This window comes from Gorilla gorilla, chromosome X, assembly GCF_029281585.2.
Source record: "Gorilla gorilla gorilla isolate KB3781 chromosome X, NHGRI_mGorGor1-v2.1_pri, whole genome shotgun sequence".
In the NCBI taxonomy this organism is placed as follows: Eukaryota; Metazoa; Chordata; class Mammalia; order Primates; family Hominidae; genus Gorilla; species Gorilla gorilla.
Window position 1 is genome coordinate 114,153,297 of NC_073247.2, and position 24,695 is coordinate 114,177,991.

General features: G+C 42.0%; 1 protein-coding gene across 3 annotated transcripts in view; it reads right to left on the reverse strand.

Annotated features, from left to right (window-relative positions):
• Positions 1–24,695, reverse strand: part of LOC101145461 (nuclear RNA export factor 2) — a 64,663-nt gene that overhangs the window by 13,243 nt on the left and 26,725 nt on the right. For 2 of the 3 annotated variants that reach the window (XM_019019499.1, XM_019019500.2), the window contains exon 3: positions 6,363–6,458. In XM_019019499.1, coding sequence (XP_018875044.1) covers positions 6,363–6,405 — 43 coding nt within the window. In that variant the 5' untranslated portion in view covers positions 6,406–6,458. Of the gene's footprint in view, positions 1–6,362; positions 6,459–7,861; positions 7,983–24,695 lie in introns of those variants that run through there. The other variant, XM_055376614.2, reaches the window with a different exon arrangement.

Below are 24,695 nucleotides of genomic sequence, written 5' to 3' on the forward strand. Positions count from 1 at the left end.
TCCCAGGAGAAGCACACGAGTACTTTTAAGCATAAAGTGATATTTTCATAAGGATTTTCAATGATATTTACACCAATATACACTGCCACTAACCGTGTGTGAGTCTAATTTTCTGCAATATGCCTAACCATTCAGAAGTCATTCTTACACTTTGATCCAGACATTTCACTTTTTGAATTTATTACATAAATCACTCTCTGTCTAAATATATACATATAATTATACGGCTGTGCTTTACAGGTTCTTTGGGACAGAAGGATGACGGGACCAGAGAGTGGCTGATATTGTCAAAGGGAGAAGTAGAAATGACTGCCCTTGCAATGAAGTAGACATGGCAAGGAAGGGGCATGAGTACCTGACATACAGGGTGAAAAGGCCAAGGGATGGATGTGTGGGTCAGAAAGAAGAGGGTGAGGACAGAGAAGACAAAGAAACACACATTGAAAACGCCTCCAGGGAAGTGAATTCATCCTGGTGATATGCTCCCCTCTGAAAACCCTCCTTCCTTCCTGTCCATGTACATCTTGCCTGTCCCTGTTACTTCACTTCAAGTTGAACACCAGAGAAACAGTTCCCACACAGTCCGAAAAAAGGAGAGATGGTATAGGGCAACACTGTGCAATGATGAGTCTCTTGGACAGAAGGCTGGAGTCGGGACATTGGTTCCAGAAACCACATCCATCATTGCCCAGCAGACTTTGAGTGGGCCCTGTCGTACTGCTCATTTCAGCCTTGACACAGAGTCGCACATTATTGGTTATGGGCCTAGGATTTGTGGTCAGATCCATCAGGATTTCAATCCTGGTGCTGAATTCTATGATCCAAGGCAACTAACTGACCTCACTGTGACTCAAGTTCTTTTTGCTTGTTTTCCCCCTAACTCAAAGATAGTAACAGTTTCTACCTCATGGGCTACTGTAAAAATTGAGTGAGTTAACACACGGAAACACGTGAAAACCACCTGGAGAAATGCCCGTGACCTAACAAGCACTATAAATAAGTTGTCTGTTACTATATCGAGAATGTAGTACAACATCTGGCGTTTATTGAGGGAGAAATATGTGTTAGTTGCATTCGTTGTTATTAGTCCTCCTGGAAATGACAAGGAAAAGAGATGAGTGAGTGGCATCTGGTTGCCATGTCAGCTATTAATGTATTTTACAAAGCGGCAGTAGTAAAACAGGGCAGCCCCGGCTCCAGTGGGGAATCATCTGACATAGGGGTTCAGGGAACCAAAATAGAAAGCTCAGAGCATGAAACAGGTTATGCGGAAGGATTCGGTAGGGAGCTTAAGTTCCCGTTTCCGATCTTTCAGGAAAAAAAAAGTGTATTATTATGCAAGAAATGTTTCAGGTTTAAGTGGCAGACTATAAGCAACAAGGTAGAATACTCGTCACACCACGTGATACAAAGGGAAAGAAAAACAAAGTCAGGTTATAAAACTGTATATTACAGTATGATTCCTCCGAAGAAAATATTAATGAGAAGTTATGTTTTCATTTGTAAATATAAACACAAACAAGTCAGGGTAAAGGGACACGTGAGAATGTCAGCCATGTGTAGAAGTAGGTGGCTGGAATGCAGAATGGTTACACTTTCACACCTACGCTTTATACTTGTATAAGAGGATGTTTATGGCCGGGTCAGGGTTTTGTCAAGTGCTTGGGGAGAAGCACTTTTCCTATCGACCCATATACAGCATAATGGAAACCGTTTATTACTGGCAATCAAGTGTGAATATCTTCTCTCTGATTAGTAAGCTAACCTCACTTTTGACGACTCATTCAACTTCTCCTGATCCCAGGTTCCTTACATGTAAAAATCAGAGATTAGGGCTAGCTACCACCTCAATCAAGATATAGAACATATAACACAACCCAAAAGGTTTCCAGTCGATCTCCTCTTCATCCCTTGGCTCCGTGCAAACATTGATATACTTTCCGTTACTATATATTCGTCTTCCTGTTCTAGGATTTCACACAAATGGACTTGTACATGCTGCACCCCTTTGGGTCTGGCTTCTTTAACTCGGCATAATGTTTCTGAGACCCATCCATGTTCTTGACTTTTCCTTGCTGAGTAAAAGCCCCTTGATGGATATACCATAATTTGTTCACCTTTGATGTTGTTTTAATGAAGTTTCAGGGGGAAGTGAAAGGAGATCCTTGCCTTCAAAAAGCCATCTTTCTTGGGCAGTCTTCTACTCTTTCATAATAGACACAATTTCATCCTTTATCACTCCTTTGCCTCTCTGGGGAAATATTATCTTAACGTCTGTTTCAGCCTCTTCCATTCTTTCTGTTCCCTCAGTGCCAATTATTGGATTTGTTGAGTTTGTGCCATCCCTTCCTTGCTGACCCTGGGTTGTGGATGTCTTCTGCAGAGGAAGCTCCACTGCTGAATCAGCCCTGGGCTCACAGACACTTAGCTTTAATCCATACCTTGCTCTGGCTTTGCCGGCAGTTTAGCTTCAAGCCGGACACAACCTGTGGTGGCCCCGGCTTTACCACTGTGTTTTCCCATTTCCTTTCTCTTTGAAAAAGACAATCTTCTCGATGTCTTACATGGGAATCTTTATTTCACATTTTCCAGTGTAACTATGTATTTATTATTACTGTAATATTATCATTCTGAAACCACAATTATAAAATTTTAAAATTAAATATTGTAAAAGGCTTGCATTCTTATGATTTAAATTGTTCAAGCAGTTCTCCACCATGATTACACATTAGAGCCACTTGGGGACACTGAAACAATTCACTAGCACCAGGACACACCCAAAACAATCAAAGCAGAACCGTGGTTAGATCCAGGCAACCACATTTTTAAACTCTCCATGTGAATTGCAGTGTGCAACCAAGGTTGAAAACAACTGTGTTAAAGCCTCAGTTTTTGGCTTATGCTTGCCAGAGGATCCTAGCAATAGCTGCCTCCTCATTTTGCTGACTTCCCACTCAGCACTGTTTTGGGGACCCAGTGAGTCTATTAGCTTAGAGGTCAGCAACTTATTAGCTTAGAGGTCAGCAACTATGCCCTGTGGGCCAAATCTACCCCAGATCCCCATTTCCTTCAAGGTCTTTTGCTTGCAACCAATTTTGCTGCCAAGTACTCTGTTAATCAAGGTCCCAACTTGCCTATGCCAGAATTCACTCTAGCTCTTTCATACAAACAAGATATCTCTAATAAAATATATTACATAGCTTACAAAAACTCTGTGAGGGCCAGAAAAGCAGGCCTGGATGCTGCACAGCCAGGAGAAGTCCACCCACGTGATGGAACTGCTACAGCTGAAATACCACTGCTGCCTGCCCGTTAATTGACATGCATGACAGAGACTGAATTCTAGAAACTCTGCAATGGCTGCCGCATGAAAACTGGAGACCTCCCTCATCACAGGTAGTCCACCCCACATATGGCTCCCATGTTACTCAGTTCCACCTCTGAGTCTCATGTTGGCACATACGCTTGATGCGATAAATATCCCATTTGGGACCCTAACTGCAAGGGACTCTGGTAAATTGTATGTGTGTGAGAGTGTATTTGTGTGTGTGTGTGTGTGTGTGTGTGAGAGAGAGAGAGAGAGAGAGAGAGAGTGTGCGCACATGCGTGTGGTCATGTGCATGTGTGTTTCCTTTCATGTTCCAACTTTCTAGTCTCTACAGTACAGGAAAGCATATAAGAATGTTTAAGAGTGTTGGAATAGTGGCCAAGTAAGCAGATTCATCGTATATTTCACAAGGCATGTCTTCTGTTGTAAATGGTATATTTACAATAATGATGGTATTTTCTTTGTTACAATGGTTTGTGTATGTTCGTCTTATATCCAACAAACTTGTTAATCTCCATTATTATTTTTAATTTTCTGTAGCTTCTCTTGAGTTTCATATGAAGAGCGTCACGTTGACAGCTTTTTCACTTTTATACACGTATTAATTTATGTATGTAGGCATGCATGTATCACAGCTTACCGCACTGCCTAGTATGACATATGGCTTACTGCACTAGACTCAGTACGACATTGAACAGAATTCGTCATACCAGTCATCTTTATCCCCTTTCTGATTGTAAGGACAATACTTCTAATGTTTTACTATTAAGGGTGGTGTCTGATGGGGTCTATTGTTTTGATACCCATTGTCAGTTTAAAGAGATAGCTTTCTATATTACCGATCTGCTGAGAATTATTGGTATTGTTGTTGTTCAATCCCGGTTGGTTAATTTATTGCATACTTTTTTTTTTAACTGGATCTTTTGTGGTATTTGTCCTGTCCTCCTCCCTTTATTCAGCTAATGTGTTAGATTACATTATGGATCTCTTAAAATGTTAACCTCAGCTTGCATGCTTGGGATTAAACACAACCTCGTCATGCTGTATTATCTGCTTTACCCATTGTTGGGTTTAGTTTGCTATTAATTGATTTATATTATTTGCGTTTATGTAACTAATTCGGGTTGGCTAGTAATTTTGCCTTTGCATGTATTCCTTGTCAAGAATACATTGAATAAACCAAGGTTTTCTATTCCTTCAGTTTGGAAAGTTATATATATTTTTCCCCTGGAATTCATCTATTTAATCTAAATTTTCAAATTTTCACATCCTTTTCATAATGTGATCTTTTTCAATCTTTTCTGTCACTGTGTGACACTATCTTCATTCCAAAAGTGGCTGACCCGCACCACCTCGCTAATTTTCTCTGCCCATGTGGCCAGAGATTTTATCATTATCCTGCGCTTCTGAAACACTGACATCTAGCAATTTTGTTCAACTCTCTCACATGGTGTTTTCACTTTCATCAAGGTAGGCTCTACTTTTTTATCATTTTTCCTCAACATAGCGGAAAGACATGGGGATTATTCCACATTAAGTAAATGATCAATGAAAAGTCCTTTCATCTACCACCTGGTTTTATTTTTATAATTGAATACAATGGATATTCAAATATCCAATACATTCCCTCATTTGGAAAAGACCTCTGGCTTATCAGTGCTGGTCTTTTTAACCAGTGCCATCGTGTCTATTCAATTAAACTATCAGATGATTAAGGAAGAGGGCATTGCATCACTGATGTAAAAGAATTTTTACTATAAGCTTCCTTTAAGAGAAGAGCAGGCAGCGTAGAAAGAAGCAGAAAGGACACCGACTTTGAAATCACGCCTGGGTGGATTCAAATCCTGATTCTGTCACTTACAGCCGATGTGATGTTAGGCAAGTACTTAATCCCTCCCAGCTTTGATTCCTTCATGCAGTAGTCAGTGCTGCCATTTACCAAGTGTTTACATTCTCCCCTGTACCAGGCACCCGGTAGGACTGCCCGACCCGACTGCCTTCCTTGGGGCAGGGCCGTGCATGTGACTAGCTCTGGCCAATGGGTTGTGAGTGACGAGTGACACGGGTTATTTCTGGGTCAGAACCTTTGGTTGTTGGTTTGAGACCCTCTACGGCTCTCTCCCACTCTGACGCAGTGAGTAACCCTTTTCTAGATGGTGGCTGCTCCATTAGTTTGGGTCTCTGAGTCATTCCAATAAGAATCGCTCAGAACCCAACATCCACCACCCCGTGAAGGATATGCACCTGGCATAAACATGCAGCAGGAGTGAGAAATAAGTCACTGAGGTTTGGGGGTTGCCTATAAGCACAGCGTTACACTCAGCCTCTCCTGACTCATATATCTCATCTGTCAATTAAGATAACACCCTCTCAGGACTTTCCTGAGGGTTAAATGCAGTAACTTGCATGACAGCCGAGGTTATCACAGTGCTTGACATATGACAGGGGCTCAAACTATGGCAGCTGTAATTATTAAGTAATAATAAAATGGTTCTGAAGAAGTGTGGTTTTTTATTGTGAAAAATGAGCGGTACTGCATCTGCTTGTCCTGACAGGTAAGTTGTATCTTGTTTTCAAGAGTGGGGGCACTTTATTTGCTGCCACAGGTAAGGCTTCCTAATGACTTGCATTTATGCACATATTGTTTGCCACCACCATGGTATCAGACGCATGCTTGGCGGTATCTCTGAAGAGTAAAAAAGTAGAAAGATTCAAGCAGGAGAGACTGACTGATGACATGAGATAAAATGAATTAAAGAGCAATAATCAATGTCTTAATGAGCAGACTAGATTACAACTATTATAAACCCACATTCCATTGTTCTGAGTAAACAAAGGCACAAGGTTTTAAAGTGTTAGAAAATGTAGTCTGAACAGGGTTTCCCCAAATATTTTCTGAAGAACACTGGTACCTCAAATGCTCTGTGGAAAAAAATGTTCCATTCCCATACAAGTTGGGGAAAGTAGCCCCCCCTTTGAGACTCGTGTTGTTTATTAGCATATCATCTAAAAAATTCCTACAGTATTCGTTTACCTTCAGTTCTGTATGTCCCACACTTCTTCAGAGTAGAGCACATTTTGTTGTTGCTTTGTCCTGACGCTACAGTCTCACAGAACGAACTTGGAAATGCTGAAATGAGAGAAAAATAGATTATTCAACCTACATGTAATATCAAATATCACAAGTGACAATATTCTCTAACCATCTGACAAGCAATATTTGAAACCCCGTAAGTTTAAGCACAATCTTGCTATTTGCTCAACTTCATTCACCCAATACCGCTTTCATGATGTACCAAATGTTATCACCCATGATTGTACCTTAAATCCATTCACTATACTTTTCCACAGGAAGAAAAGGAGAGAGTTTTCAAAAAGGAATCTAAGAAGCAATCATTAGAAAATCAGGGGTTGATGGGGGGAGAATCAGAAACAAAAGAGTGTGAAGCTATACTACTATAAGCTACTGAGAGATCCTAAGCGCACACACACACACACACAAAAATTGTCACCCACTCCCAAATGTACTTTTTAAAGCCAATGGAGTTCAAATAAAGTATAACAAGTAAATTCTGAATCTTCACATCATGACGACTTGGACACCTTTATTGAAATATCAAATTCTCTTTTTAAAAAAATTCCCGATTCCCCTCTCTCCCTTTCGCCCACCCCGCTGAGCCCAGGTTTAGAAGGTTTAGTAGAAAAATAAATCATGGAAACAAAGAGAATCTTTACATAATCAAATAAGAGACAGAAATTAAGATTGGGTCTGGAATCGTCTATACAAACTGGGATCTAGGCAGTCTCAAGTGTCCTTAATAACAACATGGTCTGAGGAGGGGCAGACGACAGAATCACCTGGCACAGACGGTGAATCGGGCAGAGTGACAGGCAAGGGTAGGGCTTTTAGTGTGGGGGCGGGAAGGGGGGGGGATCCCATCAGGCTTCCACAGCCCTGCCCCTGAGAAACGACTTACGAGTTCATGAATCCCTGCCGCCCCACTACCAACCCTACCCCTATCCCCCAGCCCCACATTCTGCCCCAGTGCCTTCTCCTCCTTCACTTCACTCTCTACCAACAACAGCTCCTGTGAGTCCAGGATCAAGGCGGATGGCAGACATAGATGCATGGGTGCGCACGCACACACACACGCACGCACACACAGTTTCTCTGCCAGCTGTTCACAAGTTCGGCCACATTAGGAAAGTCCTCCGCTGCCTCCACCCAAACCCCCCATACACCCCGACCCTCCCGCACCCCCCACCCTCCCCACCCCCCCACCCCACATCCCCACCCCTCCACCCCCCTCCCCCACCCCACATCCCCACCCCTCCACCCCCCTCACCCCCCCACCCCCCTCACCCCCCCACCCCACCCCCCCACCCCCCTCACCCCCCCACCCCACCCCGTCCCACCCCACCCCACCCCGTCCCACCCCACCCCACCCCGTGTCCCACCCCACCCCACCCCACCCCCTCAGAGCCTCTGCTATTTGGAGATTGCTCAGCCAATTCTCAGTAAACTTCTAGTACCGGCTGGTTCCACTTGCACCAGACTTCCTTCCAGCGCGGCAGGATATGAAAGTTGCCGGAAGGCATCAGATCTGAGCAGCAGTTGAATAAAACTTCCGCCTGAGTCAGGGTGTGGAGCCGGAAGCACCTCTCTGACAGGATTCGGAGCACTCAATCGTCACGTGAATGGGAGGGTGCGGAATCTCACGTGACCATAAGAGCCACATGTACAACAGCCATTGGTTAGCTGCGGTGCTCACAGGACCGCAGAGGCTTTGCCTGCCACGAGATGACAGGAGCCACTTGGCTGCCCACACACGCATCTGCAGAGTTTGGCAGCTCACAATCTTCACGTGACAGAGAGGAATGAGCCTGACACTGTGGCCATGGGGAGGGGTGAGTGGGAGCAGTGTACATGACCATAGCATCCACATGACCCTAAACAGTAGGTCATCTATATGACTTCGAGGGCTGAGACTTCCACATGCTGGTAGCCAGTAATGGCCAGGTGAGGGAAGAATCCATGTGAGCAACAGGGTTCAGGAGTCCACCATACTGTAGTGACTGGAAGAGCTGGGCCCATCACATGACCATAGGAGCAACATGACAAGAGAGGCCACATGACCTCAAAGTTTTAGAGCCCTTGGTGCTGATATGACCAGTAGGGCCCTATCAGTAGGGCTCATAATTGTAGTGTTCACATGATGGTGGCATCCACGTGGCTTGCAGCCTTAGGATCCTGCAAGGCTCAAGTACCCAGGATAGGTGGGTGAGCTTGGGTCAACTTCCTGACAGTAGAATCCAACCACTGCAGAGTTCTCCTGATCTGCATGTTTCAGGAGACCGTTCTGTTCATGAGACCTGGGGCTCTGAGATTTCCCATATTACTGAGATGGTGGTACCTCCAGATAACCTCCCACAGCACACAAACTTGTGCTTTTGCTACCCTCACCTCACTTTTTTTTTTTTTTTTTTTGAAACGGAGTTTTGCTCTTGTTGCCCAGGCCGGAGTGCAATGGCATGATTTCGGCTCACTGCAACCTCCGCCTCCCGGTTCAAGCGATTCTCCTGCCTCAGCCTCCCAAGTAGCTGGGATTGCAAGCGCCCACCACCATGCCCAGCTAGTTTTTGTATTTTTTTAGTAGAGACGGGGTTTCACCACGTTGGCCAGGCTGGTCTCGAACTCCTGACCTCAGGTGATCTGCCCGCCTTGGCCTCCCAAAGTGCTGGGATTACAGCATGAGCCACCGCTCCCGGCCCCCCCCATCCCTCTTTAATATATTTTATGTGTTTCATTTCTAACAACACGTGAAATTTAATACTTCACAATGAAAAAGGTCCTCACTAAAACCATAATCATAGACACTACTGCAAGAGCCTAAGCAGTCCGTGCAGGTAAGCACTGTTTACTTAATTTCATACAGGGCCAAAGGAAATTAGGGCAAACCTAATGAATTTTAGTTGTTCATTTGAAAAAGAAAATGTGTATAGTGATTAGTATGTGCCACACACTCCAAAAGGTTAACGCATTTAAGAGTGCTAACTCTATGGAGTAGGTAGTATAACAGAATTTTACAGACGAGCAAATTGAAGCACAGAGGCGTTAAATCACTTGCCTAAGAGGTCACAGACATTGCAGGTGGCAAACCAGCTCTCTCCCCCAGGCAGTATGGTGCTAGACTGTTCTGACCACCCCCGGGTTTTCCAAAGGAAATTAATTTTAGTTCAGCCTTATTAATTCACACTAACTGGAAGCCAGACCCAGTTACTGAAGAGTTGAGGTCTTGGATGTTCTCTTTGAAATACCAACTAAGAAATTTCAAGTACTATCAGTAATTAGCACCAGTCAATGCTGAATCTAATTAAGGACCTCAGGAGATTCATTTAAATGTATACATACAAACCTACCATTAATAAATAAAATATGTATATAGGAAAGTCAGTGTAAAATGTTTGAGGTTAGCTGAAAACATTTCCTTCTTTAAAAAAATTACTGAAAAGAGAAAGATTAGCACTTTTAAAACATCATACCTGGCTCTGGCCTGAACTGCAACAATTTTGTATGAGTGGAATCTGAATTATAATTAGATTTCACTGTATTTTTATTCTGCCTGTGTCTCCCCAGAAAGGATAGAGAAAAGAGAAGGAGAGTACACATTGCAGTTGTTGTTAATCGCAATTTCACGACCACCTGTTTTGCTGGTTTGTGTGGGAAACTGCAGCTTCATCTGCATGTCCAAAATAAATTTGGTGGAGTGGAGTCTTTCTGATTTGCTTGCAGAGGCAAACAATGCTATACAAGCGTTGGGATTACTTTGCTAGGTTCCCGCACTGTGGCCTGGCTACATAAATAAGCAGAAGAAAACTCAACAGACCAAATTTTCCACCACAGTTAAAGTTGAATATACTAGTGAGGACAACAGGCTGTGTTAGTGGCTCTAAGGTTATCAAAGGAAGTCATGATATTTGGACGATATTGGGCGCGTTCACGGTGGTATGGCCATAGACTGAAGTCATGATAATTGGAATGAAAGACCAGGAAGTGCCAATCAGTGGGTCTCGGATAATTCTGGAGAATTATTTATGGGACACATGTAAATAGAGGATATAAAATGGGGCTACATATTTATGAAAGAGCCTATTATGAAATTTCAAGTTGGATTCAGGAAGTATCTATACAAAGTCACAGGATGGAAGCCTACTTCAAGACCTGGTATCTGCCCTGGCCCCCATTTCTATCATCACATACAGATGAACAGATCACCAGTAAAAGGCACAGCACAATTTTATCTAGCCCACCTATGCCCAACTGGAACTTACACGGTATTGATGATGGTCAAATTCTTTCACCAAAAGACAAATCCTAATTATAACTCTTACTTTAAGTCACAGTTTGCTCCTGTCAGACCTGATACTCATATCATTCACTCTTTCTCTGAGATGATTATCAGGACTTTGTTAGGATTTTTTTTTTTTTAAGTTACACCAATGGAAGTCTGTCGGTGCTCTAATATGCACAAACAGTGGGGAAAGGTAACTCTGTGGACAAAGATTCATATGTCCGGGGTCCGGTTTAGGCACTGAATTTATTAGGCGCTGTGTTTACTGGGGTGAGGCAGGTTGATAAGCCATTTCTCTTGCGTGTGATACGGCAGGATTTAATGGGAACAACTTCTCCTTCTTTTACCTTTTCGTTCTGTGGTGGACATTTTGGGGATCCATGCTAGTGGCTTTAGGAGGAGTGGCTTTACCTAACACAGAAAAGAGAGAAAGGGGAGTACTGGAACTCCCCTTTCTAGAACTTACTTACTCAGAACTCCCCTAAATATCAGAACGGTTGCGACGTTGTTAAATTAAACATAAATACTCTAACGCTTTTGGTTTGAACAGATACATACACCTGCACTAGGTGTCCTATGTAAATTAACTTTCAGAAAGTAAAAACGACTGACCTAGCAACAGCATACAAGGGAAAGCATAAGATGGGACTCTATCATTACGGGCATTACATTCAAGACCTGTTTTTCTGTGTTCCTTCGTGAAATTAATTAACGTAGCTAGAAGTAACTTTATGTCAGTGCCAAGCAATAGGAAAAAAAGAGAAGCAGTTTCAGATAGTGCTCCCTGGCAAATTGCTCAATATGCCAACCCCTCAATGCAAGGTAAAATTCAACAGCTCTAGGTAATAGGCTCACTCTTTGAGGACTACCACAACATACAAATACAAAATTATGTCTACAAGGAAAACTTCCTTCAGGCAAAGGATGGAGAGGAGTGAAAAGGTAGGGATTCCATAGAGGGTGTTTACTGAAGAGCAGTGCCATTTGTGAAGACGCAGCTCTCTGGTCCAAACCCCCTCCACTGTGAAGACCATTTAAAACAATGAGCAATTACGATTCAAAGATTTCTAATGTATTAAAAGTAGAGAATTTTAAATTTCCCAGATTGCTTCTTGTTATCTGCTCAAGGCAACTATATTTTGCAATTCAAGAAATAGTTCTAAATACTCTGTTGGAAAATACTGTCAGATAATTTTTAAAACATAGTCAGCCACATTGTTTTCTTTTTAGTGTATGCAGCATTTATACCTTGTTTCTTGTGATCAGCTTATCACTGATAAATTATTATCACTGATAAATTATATATCTTGCCTTTTTTCACAGGATCTAATCACTGATAAATTATTATCAGTGATTAGATCCTGTGAAAAAAGGCAAGATATATAATGTTTGTGTTTTCTTTTAATCCTTGGATTTAAAACATCACGTAGTTTATCAACAGTTATAGAATGACTCACTGGCTGGATTGCTCAACTGGCTAAGTCAATCAAGGAGTTAGCAAATAATGAACCAGTGAACACGATTAAGCTCATTTGACAGTGTAGATGCAGACTAAGGCAAAACATGAGCAATAACACATTACATATCTTGTCTATGTGATACTACAACGTCTTTATTAAGAGCTTCCATTTATATATTGATAATTAATTTTCAAATCTGCATATTCGCAGATTGGGTGATTATCTTATTTTTAATTTTCTTTTCATATGCATATTTGGTATTGTTATGGAAACATATTCTTTTCAAAGCGTGAATAAATGTGTGCATTAGAGGAAAAGGTTGTTCTTTAATTTTGGTACATTATAGGAGTCTGACTCTCTTCTTTTTTCTCTCTTTGAGACGGAGTCTCGCTCTGTTGCCCAGGCTGGAGTGCAGTGGTGCGATCTCGGCTCACTGCAACCTCCGCCTCCCGGGTTCAAGTGATTCTCCTGCCTCAGCCTCCTGAGTAGCTGGGACTACAAGCGCGTGCCACCAAGCCCTAATTTTTTTGTATTTTTAGTAGAGATAGGGTTTCACCATGTTAGCCAGGATGGTCTCGATCTCCTGACCTCGTGATCAGCCCGCCTTGGCCTCCCAAAGTGTTGGGATTACAGGCGTGAGCCACCGCGCCTGGCTGAGTCTGACTTTCTTCTAAAGACCCAGGGCTTTTAAGGTTGTTCCATACTGAAATCTGAGGATCTTTGATATCTTTGTGAAGTCTGTGTCGCGTGTTTACAGAAAGACAAAACTTAACAGTAAATACAAAGAATTCAGTTACCTCTGGTCAAATAATCCTGACACAACATCATCTCAGGACAAGAGCGAATAGAAAACTTTGCCGACGAATCGAAAAAGAATGAAAATGGGATTTAAGCATCCCACAGTGGATGCCTGTTGAGGTTCTTCCAAAACATATACTGCACAGGGGAGAGCTCTCATGCTTTGTAACTGCCTATTCATGAATTCAATATAGGTAGCTTCTGAATAAAATATCCGTCTTTGTTACCCGAAGAGTCACTCTATTAGGACACAAGAAGGACTTGAATACTGTGGTTACTATGCTCATAGCGGTATATATAATTTGAGTCTGTACCTGCAGGTGACATTTTTGTTTACCTACACAATATACATTCCTCACCTTCCTGGCTGGGCTCAGGCCTCCATCAGTGTATCTCCTCCCAATAGAGTCATGTGCTTGAGGATATATGGCCACTTTCTTAGCTCCAAGAGTGGGCCCAGAATTAGTCTAATCTAATCCAATAATCCAATGCCCAATCCAGCAGTGGTTGGGTCAAGATTTAGCCTGGATCTTTACATCTTTCAGTTACTGGCTCAGTTAACCATGAAACTCACTCTGCTTCTGAACTCTCAGTTATATAAGCAAGTGTCTTTACTTATTGGATAAGCCAGCGAGACTTGCACTTTCTGTTAGTTGTAGTTTAAATATCCCTGACCAATACACATTCAATTTTATGGCCATCCTGGGCGTCTTACAAAGATGGCTTTCTAAAATAAAACCAACGTATTGGTCCTTTGGTCAAAGATTTTTACGTCTCATTCAGAGCTTCTACACCTAATCTTGTCACAGTCCTGGGTGATTTCAATGTCCATGTAGAAAACCAGTCTGATTCCAAGCCTCATGGTCGCAAGACCTCTTATTTGACTGCCATGCTCGGGGCACTCCCTGGATCTTGCTACTTCTTGGAACTGCCCCAACTCTAAAATAGTGCACTTTTATATTTTATTGTGGCAACCTTCTTGTAACTCTGAACATCGTGCTTTATATATTTCTTGGCTATGTTTTTGAGTGCATGTTAAGTTCAGACTTTTTAGCTCTTTGATAAATGTTCTATCATGACTACATGGTGGCCTTCTTTATTCCAAATAATTATTGTTGTCTTAACGTCTATTTTGTCTGATACTAATACAAAAGTAACAGTTTTAAATGGTTTGACTTGTGACTGGTATTGTGGGTTTTTTTATGGTTTTTTTTTTCCATCAGTTTATTTGCTTCATTTCTGTGACAGGCCGGAAGAGTTATGTTCATGATGCCCGAAATTGAGATGACATTGCTATGAGAGACAAGAGAGCCAAGGTGAGAGAAGGAGCAATGAGCAGGCAAGTGTATGACATGCTGGGCTTTCATAATCCTGCAGCTTCTCAAGTTCAGAAGACTCTCTACAGGCAAAGAGGTTCTGGTGGATGGCGGGAAAGATCTGGGACAACTAAGCCCCAGGTAAGACTACACTAAGACTACTTTATTAATCAAGAGTGGTTTCACTGAGGAGAGACAGGGGCATTTTACTGCTGAGGATTTGGGACTGGAGCACACTTAGACAGGAGGAATATGTTTTGGTGATCAATTGCACAGCATAGTGAGCAGAGTTAATAACAACATATCATATATTTCAATATTGCTTTAAAAGTAGATTTTAGATATTCTTACCACAAAATGTGATAAGTAGGTGAGATGATGGATATATTAATTAGCTTGAGTTAGTCTTTCTAAATGTATACACTTACCAAAATATCACATTGTACCCCGTAAATATATACAATTTTGTCGAATTAAAAAATAAATAAAATTTAAAAACAAATGAAAGGAACACAGTGCTTGAAGTCCAACTTTTTGCTATTACTAATAGAACCTCTCTTTTACTTCATGATACTTGACCTTTCTTAGTTTCAGCTTTCTATTTAGCTATAGACAAAATTTTCCATCATGACCCTCAATTTGGCGTGAGAATTAAATGAAACTTAGATATAGCTCTGCATAGAATAAGGGCTAAGTGGTTTAGCACTGTGGGAGCAGCTGAGTGCCAAACGCTCCTCCTCCACCACCCTCTTTATTTAATCATCAGTCCCTGGGACACCGGCTGCCATGGCTATGCACATGAATACGCTTGAGGGTAAGGAGAATGCATGCTACGGCAGCAACTGTGGTACCCATGCCTGAAAAACAATGACTGTTAGGCAACTTGGTGCCATGCTTAAGTCTCCCTGGGGTGCTGGGGTCCTTCCTTTTTTTTTTTTTTTTTTTTGCATAACTCACAAGGGCTCATCCCCAGGCCCATCTCAGGGATGCACAATCACAAATAATGTCCATATGGCTGCCCCAAGCAGCCACTGATGTTCACCGGGCTAGACACAGTGACCAAAGAGCTCTAGCTTGATCCTTGCTAAACAGGACTCAAGTGCTGTATTCGTTTCTTCAGGCTGCTATAACAAATTTCCATAAACGGGTGGCTTGAAACAACAGAATTTTAAACTCTCACATTTCTATTGGCCAAATATTTGAAATCAAGGTGTCAGCAAGATTGGTACCTTGTGGTGAGGGTGGCAGTTAAAGAGAGAATCTGTACCACACATCTCTCTTAGCTTCTGGTGGTTGCTGGCAATCCTTGGCATTCCTTGGCTTGTGGCAGCTTAACCCTAATCTCTGCCTCGGTTGTCACATGGCATTCTCCCTGTGTGTCTGTCTCTTTGTCCCAATTTTCCTCTTCTTATAAAGATACCAGTCATTGGATTAGGGCACACCCTAGTCCAGTGTGACTTTATCGTCACTTGATTACATCTACAGAGACCTTACTTCCAATTAAAATCACCTTCACAGATTCCAGGTAGACATAAATTTGGGGAGGGGGGTGCACGCACTATTCAACCCAATAGAGTCTGCCCTCTGGCTCCCCAATATTTACATTCTTACCGTGAGTAAATTATATTCACCCCATCTCCAAATCCTCCAGATCTTCACCTATTCCAGCATTAACCCTAAATCCAAAATCTCATCTAAAATTGTCAGGATCTTACCGACAAAACCTGGAAGCATTCTCCCTGAGAACCAAAACATAGTCCTGAATTACCGACGCCACCCCTCCCCCACCCCTGGCCACAGCAGCGTGGTGTGGAGAGCATCTCTGGGTGCAGGGGGAGGGAGACCACAGCATTTGTGAAGCAATGACCTCAGTGCTATCCTGTTAGAGCAGAAAGGAAAACCGGACCAAACTCAGCTCATGCCCCCCCACAGAGGGAGCATTTAAAGCAGCCCTAGCCAGAGGGGAATCACTGATCCCAGTGATCAGAACTTGAGTTCCCACAAACCTCACCATGGCAGGCTACAGCACTCTGTGTCTCCAAGTAAATTTGAAAGGCAGACTAGGCCATAAGAACTGCAACTCTTGCCGGGTGTGGTGGCTCACGGCTGTAATCCCAGCACTCTGGGAGGCTGAGGCGGGCGGATCACGAGGTCAGGAGATCGAGACCATCCTAGCTAACACGGTGGAACCCCGTCTCTACTAAAAATACAAAAAAAAAAAAATTAGCCGGGTGTGGTGGCGGGCACCTGTAGTCCCAGCTACTCAGGAGGCTGAGGCAGGAGAATGGCGTGAACCCGGGAGGCGGAGCTTACAGTGAGTCGAGATCGCACCACTGCACTCCAGCCTGGGCAACAGAGCGAGACTCCGTCTCAAAAAACAAACAAAAAAGAGAACTGCAACTCTTAGGTGAGTCCTGGTGTTGAATTAGGCCCAGAGACAGTGGACCAGGGGTCAGGGGGCGGGGGGGGTCACACGACATACTGAGATACCAGCTGGGGCAGCCAAGGGAGTGCTGGCATCACCCGTCCCCTAACCCCAGGCTGCACACCTTGTGGCTCCAAAGGAGACCCCTTCCTTCCACTTGAGGAGGGGAGAAAGAAAACAGTGGTGAAGACTGTGTCCTGCATCTGGGATACCAGCCCAGCCATAGCAAGATAGGGCACCAGTCAGAGTCACGTGGCCCCTGTTCCAGGACCTAGCTACTAGAGGACATTCCTAGACACGTCCTGGGCCAGAAGGGAACCCACTGCCTTGAAGGAAAGGACCTAGTCCTGGCAGCACTCACCACCTGCAAACTGAAGAGCCCCTGGGCCCTGAATAACCAGCAGTGATGCCCAGGCACTACATCGAGGGCCTTGGGTGAACCTCTGAGACTTGTTGGCTTCAGGTGAGACTTGGTACATAACCAGCAAGTGGTGGCTATGGGGCAAAACTCCTTCAGTTTGAGAAAAGCAGAGGGAAAAGTAAAGGGGACTTCGTTTTGCATCTTAGGTACCAGTATGGCCATAGTGGGGTAGAGCATCAAGCAGACCCTTGGAGTCCCCAGTTCCAGGACTGGACTCTTGGACTGCATTTCTGGACCTGCCCTGAGCCACAGGGGAGCCCACTGCCCTGAAGGGTGAGTCCCAGGCCAGGCAGCATTCACGACAGCTGACTTACGAGACCTTGAGCCTTAAGGGAACATTGGCAGTAGTCTGCCAGTACTCCTCGGGGCCTAGGGTGGCGGTGGCTACAGTGTGAGGCTCTTGTACCTTTGGGAAGGGGAGGGAAGAGTGGGAAAGACTGCGTCCTGTGGTTTGAGTGACAGCTCAGCCACAATACTTAGAACCACAGTTAGCCTTCTAAGGTTTTTGATGCTAGTCCCTGATTCCCAGATGGCACTTCTGGGGCTTGGGGGACCTCTCTCCAATGAAGGGAAAAACAGTCCTAGCTGGCTTTGCCACTTGCTTATTGTAGAGCCCCAGGGCCTTGAGCAAACAAAGGCAGTAGCCAAGGAGTAATTACAGCAGGCCTTGGGGGAGACCCAGTGCTTGTGCTGGCTTCAGGTCTGACCCAGTGCAGTCATAGTAGTGGTGGCCGCATAGTGGTGGCTGCAGGGGTGCTTGTGTCATTCCACCCTCAGCTTTAGGTGGCTCAGAACAGAGACAGACAGAGAGAGACAGACTCTGTATGTTTGGGAGAAAGTAAGGAAAGGGAACAAGAGTCTCTGCCTGGTAATCCAGAGAATTCTCCCGGACCTCGTCCAAGACCATCAAGGTGGTGCCCTCTATGAGTCTACAAGAACCACAGCGTTACTGAGCTTGGGGTGCCCCCTGAAGCAGACACAGCTTAGATCCAAACACCCAGGTCCTTTGAAATATTTGAAAAGCCTTCTGACGAAGGACGGCTACAAATAAGCCCAGACAGTGAAGACTACAATTAATACCTAACAGTTCACATACTCAGAAACTGAAGAAAAAAATATTCACATCAGCACCATCCAGGAAAACACGACCTCACCAAATAAGCTAAATAAGGTACCAGGAACCAACCTTGGAGACAGAGAGGTATGTGACCTTTCAGACAGGGAATTCAAAACAACTGTGTTGAGGAAACTCAAAGAAATTCAGGATAATGCAGAGTAGGAATTCAGAATTCTATCAGATGCATTTAACAAAGAGACTGAAATAATCTGAAAGAATCAAGCAGAAATTCTGGAGCTGAAAAATGCAACTGGCATACTGAAAAATGTGTCAGAGTCCTTCGATAGCAGAACTGATCAAGCAGAAAGAAAGAATTAGTGAGCCTGCAGACAGGCTATTTGAAAATACACAGTCAGAGGAGACAAAAGAAAAAATACACAAAAATGAAGCATGCCTACAGGACCTAGAAAACAGCCTCGAAGGGGGAAATCTAAGAGTTATTAGGCTTAAAGAGGAGGGAGATAAAGAGATAGGAGTATAAAGTTTATTCAAAGAGATAATTACAGAGAACTTCCCAAACTTAGAGAAAGATATCAATATCCAAGTATAAGAAGGTTACAGAACACCAAGCAGATTTAATACAAAGAAGACTACTTCAAGGCATTTAATAATCAAACTCCCAAAGATCAAGGATAAAGAAAGGATGCTGAAAGCAGCAAGAGAAAAGAAACAAGTAATTTACAATAGCGCTCCAAATGTCTGGCAGCAGACTTTTCAGTGGAAACCTTACAGGCCAGGAGAGGGTGGTATGACATATTTAAAATGCTGAAGGAAAACAAACAAACAAACAAACAAACAAACAAAAACGCTTTTACCCTAAAATAGTACATACCCTAGAAGATATCCTTCAAACATGAGGGAGAAATAAAGACCTTCCCAGACAAATGAAAGCTGAGAGATTTCATCAACACCAGACCTATCCTACAAGAAATGCTGAGGGGAATACTTCAATCAGAAAGAAAAGGACGTTAATGAGCAATAAATTATCACCCGAAGGTACAAAAGTCACTGGTAATAGTAAGGACACAGAAGAACACAGAATACAATGACACTGTAACTGTTGTGTACAAACTCGTGTTACCCTAAGTAGAAAGACTAAACGATGAACCAATAAAAAATAATAACTAGAAGAACTTTTTGAGACATAGTCAATGCAATGATATATAAATAGAAACAACAAAATATTAAAACGTGGGGGGATGAAGTTAAGGCACAGAGTTTTCATTAGTTTTCTTTTTGCTTGCTTGCTTTATGTTTGTTTGTTTGTGCAAATAGTGTTCAGTTGCTATCAGGTTAAAATAATGGGTTATAAGATAGTATTATTGAGCCTCATGGTAACCTCAAACCAAAAAAAAAAAAAAAATACAATGGATACACAAAAAATAAAAAGCAAGAAACTAAATCTTATCACCAGAGAAAACCACTTTCACTAGAGGAAGACAAGAAGGAAAGAAAGAATGAAGAGAAGATCACAAAACAACCAGAAAACAAATAACAAAATGGCAGGACTACGTCCTTACATGTCAACCGTAACATTGGATGCAAATTAGAAAAACTCTCCCATCAAAAGTCACAGACTGGCTGAATGGGTGAAGAAACAAGGCTCATTGATCTCTTGCCTAGAAGAAACACACTTCACCTATAAAGCACACACAGACTAAAAATAAAGGGATGGAAAAAGATACCCCATGCCAATGGAAACCAAAAAAGAGCAGGAGCCGCTATACTTATATCACACAAAATAGATTTCAAGACAAAAACTATAAGAAAAGAAAAAGAACGTCACTATGTAATGATAAACGGGTCGATTCACCAAGAGGATGTAACAATTTTAAATATATATGCACTCAACACTGGAGCACCCAGATACATGAAGGAAATATTATTAGAGCTAAAGAGAGAGATGGGCCCTGACACAGTAACAGCTGGAGACTTCAACACCCCACTTTCGGCACTGGACAGATCTTCCAGACAGAAAATCAACAAAGAAACCTCAGACTGAATCTTCACTGTAGACCAAATGGATCTAACAGATATGTACAGAACGATTCATCCAGCAGATGCAGATAGCACATTCTTTTCCCCAGAACATGGATCATTCTCAAGGACAGACCATACATTAGGTCACAAAACAAGTCGTAAAACATTCCAAAAACCTAAAATAATATCACGCATCTTCTCTGACCACGACAGAATAAGACTAGAAATCAATAGCAAGAGGAATTTCGGAAAATGTACAAATACATGGAAATTAAACAATATACTCCTGAATGACCAGTGGGTCAATGCAGAAATTAAGAAGGAAATTGAAACGAATGGCAATGGAAACACAACATACCAAAACGTCTGGGATATGGCAAAAGCAGTACTCAGAGGGAAGTTCATAGCTATAAGTGCCTACATCAAAAAAGAGGGAAATCTTCAAATAAACAACCTAACGATGCCTCTTAAAGAACTAGAAAAGAAAGAGCAAACCAAACCCAATATTAGTAGAAGAAAAATAATAAAGAGGAGAGCAGAAATAAATGAAATTGAACTGAAGAAAACAACACACTGAACAATCACTGAAACAGAAAGTTGATTTTGTGAAAAGTTAAACAAATGAGACAAACCTTTAGCCAGACTAACTAAGAAAAAGTGAAAGAAGATACACGCAAATAAAATCAGAAATGAAAAAGGAGACATTACAACTGATACTGCAGAAATTCAAAGGATCATTAGTGGCTACTACTATGAGCAACTATACGTCAATAAATTGGAAAACCTAGAAGAGATGGACAAATTCCTAGATACAAACATCCTACCAAGATTGAATCCAAAACCCGAACAGACCAATAACAAGTAACGAGATCAAAGCCATATGAAAAAATCTCCCAGTAAAGAGAAGCCTGGGACCCAATGACTTCACTGCTGAATGCTACCAAACACTTAAAGAAGAACTGATACCAATCCTACTCAAACTATTCCAAAAAGGAGAGGACAGAGTACTTCCAAACTCATTTTACCAGGCCAGTATTACCCTGATACCAGAACCAGACAAAGAAACATCAGAAAACAAAAAGAATGAAAGAAAAAGAAAACTTCAGGCCATTGTCTCTGATGCATATTGATGCAAAAATCCTCCACCAAATACTAGCAAGCCCAATTCAACAATATATTAGAACAATCATTCATCTTGACCAAGTGGGATTTATCCCTGGGTTGCGAGGATGGTGCTACATACACACATCAATCAAGGTGTTACATCAGATCAACAGAATGAAGGATAAAAGCCATATGATCATTGCAATTGATGCTGAAAAAGCATTTGATAAAAAATTTAACATCCCTTCCTGATAAAAACCCTCAACAACCTGGGTATAGAAGGAACATACCTCAACATAATAAAAGCTATATACAACAGACTGACAGCTAGTATCATACCGAATGTGGAAAAACTGAAAGCCTTTCCTTGAAGAACTGGAATACGACAAGGATGCCCACTGTCACCACTGTTGTTCAACATAGTACTAGGAGTCCTAGCTAGAGCAATCAGACAAGACAAAGACATAAAGGGCATTCAAATTGGAAATGAAGAAGTCAAATTATCCTTGTTTGCTGATGATATGGTCTTATATTTGGAAAAAAAAAAGACTCCACAAGAAAACTACTAATAACTGATCAACTAATTCAGTAAAGTTGCATGGTACAAAATCAACATACAAAAACCAGTAGCATTTCTATCTGGCAACAGTGAACTACCTGAAAAACAAATTTAAAAAGTAATCCCATTTAAAATAGCCACACATAAAATTAAGCACCTAGGAATTAACTAGGCCAAAGAAGTGAAGGATCTCTATAACGAAGACTATAAAACACTGATGAAGAAAATTGAAGAGGACACCAAAAAATGGAAAAATATTCCACGCTCATGGATTGAAAGAATCAATATTGTTAAAATGTCCATAATACCCAAAGCAATCTACAGGTTCAATGCAATCCCTATCAAAATACCTATTTTGATACCATTTCTATTCACAGAAATAGAAAAAAAATTCCTAAAATTTATATGGAACCACAAAAGACCCAGAATAGCTAAAGCTATCCTAAGCAAGAACAAACCTGAAGGAATCTCATTACCTGACTTCAAATAATACTACAGAGCCATAGTAACCAAGACAGCATGGTACTGGCATAAAAACAGATGCATGGAACAATGGAACAGAATTGGGAGTCCAGAAAGAAATCCATACACCTACAGTGGTCTCATTTTTGACAAAGGTGCCAAGAACATATACTGGAGAAAGGACAGTCTCTTCGATAAATCGTGCTGGAAAACCTGGACCACCCATATGCAGAAAAATGCAACTAGACCCCTATCTCTCCCCACATACGAAAATCAAATCAAAATAGATTAAAGACTTAAATGTAAGACCTCAAACTCTGAAACTACTACAAGAAAACATTGGGAAAAATCTCCAGGACACTGGTCTGGGCAAAGACTTCTTGAGCAACACCCCACAAGCACAGACGACCAAAGCAAACATGGACAAACGGGATCACGTCAAGTTAAAAAGCTTCTTCACAGCAAAGGATACAATCAACAAAGTGAAGTGACAAACCACAGAATGGGAGAAAATATTTTCAAACCACCCCTCTGACAAGAGATTAATAACTAGTATATACAAGGATTTCAAACAACTCTATAGGAAAAAATCTAATAATCCGATCGAAAGATGGGCAAAAGATTTCAATGGACGTTTCTCAAAAGAAGACATACAAATGGCAAACAGGCATATGAAATGGTGTTCAACATCATTGATCATCCGAGAAACACAAGTCAAAAATTCGATATCATCTCACCCCAGTTAAGATGGCTTATATCCAAAAGACAGGGAGTAACAAATGCTGGCATGGATGTGGAGAAAAGGGAAAGTTCCCACACTTTTGGTAGGAATGTAAATTAGTACAACCATTTGGAGAACCGTGTGGAGGTTCCTCCAAAAACTAAAAATTGAGCTACCATATGATCCAGCAATCCCATTGCTGAGTATGTACCCAAAGGAAAGGAAATCAGTATGTCAAAGAGATATCTACACTCCTATGTTTGCTGCAGAACTGTTTACAAGAGCTAAGATTTGGAAGCAACCCAAGTGTCCATCGACAGATGAATGGATAAAGAAAATGTGGTGCACATACCCAATGGAGTACTCTTCAGCCATGAAGAAGAATGAGATCCTGTCATTTCCAACAGCATGGAGGGAACTGGAGATCGTCATGTCAAGGCAAATAAGCCAGGCACAGAAAGACAAACATCTGATGTTCTCACTTATTTGTGGGATCTAAAATCAAATCAGTTGAACTCATGGACACAGAAAGTAGAAGGATGGCTTCCAGAGGCTGGGATTGGTAGTGGGGAGTTGGGGAAGTGGTGGAGATGGTTAATGGTTAACCAGAAACAATGAATAAGACCTATTACTTGATAGCAGAACACAGTGACTATAGTCAATAATAACTTAACTGTATATTTTAAAATAACTTAAGGAATGCAATTGTATTGTTTGCAACTCAAAGAATAAATGCTTGAAGGGATGGAAGAAGAAGAAGAAGAAGAAGAAGAAGAAGAAGAAGAAGAAGAAGAAGAAGAAGAAGAAGAAGAAGAAGAAGAAGAAGAAGAAGAAGAAGAAGAAGAAGAAGAAGAAGAAAGAAGGAAGAAGGAAGGAAGAAGGAAGAAGGAAGAAAGAAGAGGAAGAGGAAGAGGAAGAGGAAGAAGAAGAAGAAGAAGAAGAAGAAGAAGAAGAAGAAGAAGAAGAAGAAGAAGAAGAAGAACAAGAAGAAGAAGAAGAAAAAGAAGTAGTAGTCGTCATCATCGTTGTTGTTGTCGTCTTCACTGGCACCTTCCAATTATGATGGATCTCAGACCACAGGCAACTGACCAGTGTGGGTGGTCCACAAATATGTCCCTATATGTATATCCGAGTTATACATTTGCAAGCCAGTAAATGAATTCCAATTAGGTCTGCAGAAACTGCGAACTCACTAGTAGATCTTGGTCAGAACTCTATTTACTACCTGGCCCGCACATGCCCCCTTTCTAACAGGGTGCCACAATGACTTTTGGGGTATCAGTGTCATCTCCTACTCTATGCTTGACATTTCTCAAGATAACTGGGCATTTTCCTTTCCACAGTTCATGGTGACGTGAATCAACGGATGGATGCCTCTTGAGGGGAGGTCTGAGTGAATCATTACTGTGTCCACAGGCTGTGGTGCTGCACAGACCTTCTCTTCCTGGGTACCCAACCTCCTTTTCAGTCGAAAAGTTCCAGATGTAAAAAATTGATTCAGGTCCAGGAATTGAATAAAGGATCCCGAGTTTCCTGTGGCGGGGGTTGGAAGGGCTGCGAAACTCTTCAGTCTACTTGTCATCAGTCTTGATTTCTTCTGATGGCACATGTTGAGAAGTACTCTGTTTTACTCAGGAGTAAGGTGGCAACAC